Here is a 5,481-nt window from a genome sequence, read left to right on the forward strand (position 1 = left end):
TCGACAAATGATATATCACACGTATATTCATACCTCGGGAAAAATACGCTGGGAAAGCCATTATTTTGTAGCGCATTGATCACTATCTTCTTAATTAATAAGCTTTTCACCGCCAAATACGACTTTTTGCTCTAATTTGATTTTCTTCCTGTTTTCTGTTTCCAGGCCTTAAGGGAATGAGCCATAGTCTTAGACTGGTTTACCACAAATCGCGATAATTTTTTCCAAACACAAATTTGGTAAATATTACCCGCCTAAAATGTAAAGCATGAATACCGATTTATTTTGATTCTAATCGCTTCAATATACTCGAGATCTTATATTAATTATTTTCCTCGTAAATCAGTTTACGCTTGTCCGTATGCTCGCGTTATCGCTCTTCCTGCGGTTTTGCAATTGCGCCACTCGATGGGCTATTTACATGTCAGATTCTGTGACCCAAAATCCATTCGCTCTAAGAAGCAGTTAACATGTGATCATGAGCGATATTGTAGTAAGTTGTGGTTTAAATCCACCAGAAACACTTTTATTTACAAAATTGATCAATATTCCGAATTAACTTTTCAGTATTTTAGCTTATTTTAACATGTTCACTCCTCGTCTGCTCGCACTTTGCCAATTTGCTGTTTGGTTACATACCACTATATAAAGATTAAGCCTTAAACCGCTTAATTAAATACTGTTGGATTTTCGTATTTATGAATTGCTTTAAATTGCTTTTTTGTGACGACAGAATGTAAAGAAAGCAACAAAAGTTTGCGAAAAAAACTGTGAGATACCTATATACATTGTTTGTTAAATATTTCAATTGCAAATATGTATGTTGTCCCTCAGTTCTACACCATTGTACATTGATAATCCTGACAATAAAAATTGATTTGAAACATACATGTGACATTATTTTCATAGCCTATGTTAAATTAGGTTATGCAAGAATCAACAGCTTTTTAGTTGAATTGAGGTATAATAAAAACAATCTCTGTCCTGTGATCTGGTTCCTAAAGGATGATCTAAACAACGCTTCCACTTAAAGGATCAATACCCAGACTTCCGAAACGCTTAGCGGGCACCTTATCTATTACGCCGCAGCCACCGAACTATTTTTTAATTCTAGTGGCTAAATAAGTACACAATTATAATATATTAGATCTTAAACATTGGTAGATGTAAAATGCTTCATCTAGCAAATAAATAAGATTTAATTGTTTGGATGCATTATTTTTGTATTGAAACTATTATAATGTCTTTACACAATACTGTCAAAAATTTGATTGCATTACATGGTTATCAGATAAGCTTTTGCCCGTAAATTAGGCAGCACCTATTATTATATTATGGATTTTTATGTGTTTATAAACGCATGTTTTGTCAAAATAACATAAGGTAAATAAGGCAAGACCATCAGGTCCGAGATAATTGAGGTTTGTGCCAGGCCTACTACCTGAATACGAGCAGGAACTTTATATTGCAATGTAACCTTTTCATTTTGCAATTTTAAAATATGGTTTCTTATTTTATCATATTCAAGGATTTAATAGTGAACACATATGCGTATCCTATGAATTTCTCCAAAAGATTACACCATAACAACAGTTTAACGCGCAAAACATGACTCGAGTAAATGTGATGATTGTTTTTTTGAGAGTTGAGCCACTATATTACTCGATTATAAAGTATAATGTAACCTACAAGGAAGCAGGGGAGACAACCAGAATATTAGTTGTTATAGTTTCGAAATCGAAAGTGGCTTCTTAAAATTTTAATTAAATTAATGAGAAATAAATGCGGATTAAGAAATTTTACCGACAGTAAGCCATATCTTTTGTTGATAGGTTTAAAATACGTATTTAAATAATTTCAGTAAATGTTTGTGTCGTGTGTAATGTGGAGCTGCTGATAATCATTATATTTCGATTTTATACCAAAGTTTTATTTGCAAATACGGCCGATGTCAGAGAATCTTGACCAGTAAAAGTGTGAATAGGTTTACCTGCTGTCCGCTGCAATGTGACTGACATATGTCGAACAACATGCCAGAAAATAACATAAATTCGTTAACCTTTATTGTTATAACATCCGCAAATCATTCAGTTGAAACTTGAAGACGCATACACGCGGGTAACACTTTTTATCTTTTAATTAAATGTGGTTTCGTTCGTAAACGGTATCGAAATATCGTTGACACACTGCAACAATTTATATTTTACATAGTCGAATAATCATTAAATCACTATACATATACATGTTTGTCAATCTATTATGTGATTATGGGTGTTGACAGTGTAGTAAAGTAAGGTCACGTCCAACAGCCTTGCTGTTGGGCTAGCTCTTAAGCGACGTGGTTAAAGTGTCGGACTACCACTCTGGAGGTCGTGGGTTCAATCCCCGGCCTGAGCTCAGTATTTTCACATTAACAGTATTTAAATTGGGATACCAATTTATCTATAAATATAAACATTTGTGAAATTTCCAAAAATATGTTTATAATGATTGAACTTGGATAGCCCATTTGGACAGCACGTGCATACTAAGCAATGTGTGATTTAAAGCTCACCGAACCTATAGTTTAGTCTGGAATTAGAAAAAATGGTTGTATTTGTAACTAAACCTTAACATTGTTGCGTTGAACTTTAAATGTAATGTCGATGTACGACAATATTAACCTACATCTGTCAACTGAATTAGAATTAGAGCTACAATTTATTAATGTTATAAATAATATAACTATTTAAGGCTTAACAACTGTCCAACTTTCTGATGCATGATATAGGTAAACAAGCCATTTGGTGGTTAAGCTATATATTTCTATACATATAATAATGTATAAGTACAAATAAGTGTTCATTGATATGTTATGAAATAAAGTTAAGTATTAAGTCCATTACTCAATGTAAAGTGCACTAAATTATGTTTACACACTGGGTTGCGTCACGGGACTTTCATGGTATGAATTTCAGTCAATTATAAAACACAAATAGTTTATATTTAATTATGTAAATAATGATTCTGTAGAATCATTTTATTTGTTTTAAAGAAGCAATAACGTTCCCTACGATTTATTTGTAAAGGATGATCATATATCTTATCATCTTTTATATTGCTACACACATCAAGCGAATTTCTTTTTTAATGCATACATGCATGAACATTAAATGTTATTTTTTACTACAGGGATACTCTTATTAATTACTAAAGATAACATAATATAAAACACGTCGTACAAGATCACGTTTATAGTCAGAATATTTGTTTTACATTTGTCTCAAGAACAAATCACAAGATACGTTAGATAAACTGCTGAAAGTCTTTTCCAGGAATTATACAAAGCTTTTATGACATAATATATCTTTGAAATTTTATATAACTAGTATGTGTTAACTTTTTTCTCAGCATCATATCAACACGAAAAACATATGTTATTGTTGTTGTTTTTGTGTTTATTATAATAATAATTATTATTATTATTCATTGTCATTTCCAGGAACTATACCAATCATTGCTGACGTCATCGCTTTCATCAAAATAATGAAAATTCAAGGAACTGACGCAGATAGTGACAAGATCAGTCAAGATTGCTTTCATGGTAACGGTTTTTAGTGTATTTGCTTGAAATGACCATTGCACCATGTGAGCATTACAGTTAGCATATGCAATTCATAATTTAGCTGCGTATATAATTACATCTATTGGACTGAAACATCTGTAATACTATTTCAGAAGAACCAATTACAGAAAACCAGCGACTGAAGAACTTACTTCTGTGCATGAGATGTGAGTCCAAAGACGCCAATGTCCTTTTCCTTCCATGTGCCCACCACCGGATGTGCACGGACTGCGCACGTGGAATCAAAACATGTCCGGTCTGTCAGGAGACGATACAAACAAGCGTCCAAACATTCCTATCCTAGATTGTTCTGAAATACTCAAAGATATTAAGGTTACTTGAAAAATATAAAAGAAAATAATAAACACACTATTCAGATAATATAACTGACAAGAATGGTTTCACAACTTTTTCAACGTATGTTCCTTTATGCTATAGCACACAATCATCTAACATGTTTTATGATTAAGTGTTAAACAATTTATAAAATAAACGTATACTGCTTTTGTGGAATGCTCTCGTTACTTTACGAAATGTTAGTAGAAGTCGTAGTGACGTCGCAACCAAAATGGACGCGTTGCGAGTAGACGCCGAGTTAGACGCTTTTCGCCCGTGTTTTGTTGGACGACATCCCGGAGGATGTGTTTATGTCACGATATAGGAACACAGACAGTGTTCGAAAAAAGGTTAACTTGGTTTGCGATGATTTAGAGCATACTGCCCGCAGCAAATCGATTTCTGTTAAAACTAAAGTAATTTAATACTTGACGAGGTGATCAATTCTCTAAATGTATATTTTGTTGTGCGTGCTTTCGATAATTGTTCTTTAAACGCTGACTACTTTCCTAAAAACAGTTTGTATTTGGACCAATAAGTCAGTTACTGCCTATTGGTTATGATTGTGACAAAGACACCCAACAAATATTGTAATTTACAAAGTGACTATTTTTTCCGTCAAAATCAAACATCCATATTGATTATGTAGTGATTAAATTATATTGGTCGACAACAGTTGAATTACATGCGCTTTCTGTCGCTCTAATCATTTGTGCATTAAATGATTACTGTGGCTGTAATAAAACAATATATGGCTCGAATTAAACCGTTGACTTTGCATTGTAGATTTTTTTAAATATTAAATAATAACGAATAATGTACTTGAATCATACGATGTTTTCAATTCATTGCTTTTGTTGAACAAATGACGGATTAATAACAGTGTCGGTAACTTAAAGAGTGTTAAATCTTGAATTGCGGTGCATTGTTCTTTTACTTTTCATTTGGAATTGTACTAGAATTTAAATGTTTTTTCTTTGATGAATATGTCATGTTTGTGTTAGTGGATCAACGAATGTTTATCGCTAAAGAATTGCCAGCGTACACAAACTGTTTTCAAAAGGAAAATAAGGATCGCGATGGAAGCTAATTTTGTGATTAGAGCAAGAGGCAGTAGTTGTTTGGATTTTATAAAGTATATGTCAGTTAGTAAAAAATGTGGTAATAGAACAATTTGTATCGACAACAAATAACAATATCGGCAAGGACAAATGCTGCATGATGCCGGACGTATGGGTTCACATTTCAGTTAATTTAATATGTTTTAGGCTATTGTTGTAAATAATTGTATGCTACGATTGTGATTTCCTCATGCCTTTTTATTATAAATGTTGCAGGATAAAAACAATACCATGTTTATGCCAGTTGATACTTATATTTATCCGTATCGTCTTAGAAGGCAAGCCTCGCAGTGTAAACGTTTCTTCAACAAATTCAAGTACACAATGACCTTTACCTAGTATTTTGTCATGTTTGTTTCAAAAACCATCACTGCACAAAAGGCAGACATTTTTATTTATGGTATTTAGACAATAAATGCG

General features: G+C 32.7%; 1 protein-coding gene across 1 annotated transcript; it reads left to right on the forward strand.

The window, feature by feature from the left end:
• Positions 1-1,684: 1,684 nt before the first annotated feature.
• Positions 1,685-4,110, forward strand: LOC127864116 (baculoviral IAP repeat-containing protein 7-B-like). Its single transcript, XM_052403811.1, has 3 exons — positions 1,685-1,808; positions 3,482-3,583; positions 3,718-4,110. Exons 1-3 carry the CDS (start codon positions 1,772-1,774, stop codon positions 3,906-3,908), a joined length of 330 nt encoding a protein of 109 aa, XP_052259771.1. The 5' UTR covers positions 1,685-1,771; the 3' UTR covers positions 3,909-4,110.
• Positions 4,111-5,481: the final 1,371 nt, after the last annotated feature.

Source organism: Dreissena polymorpha, unplaced genomic scaffold, assembly GCF_020536995.1.
Source record: "Dreissena polymorpha isolate Duluth1 unplaced genomic scaffold, UMN_Dpol_1.0 chrUn129, whole genome shotgun sequence".
Lineage (NCBI taxonomy): Eukaryota > Metazoa > Mollusca > Bivalvia > Myida > Dreissenidae > Dreissena > Dreissena polymorpha.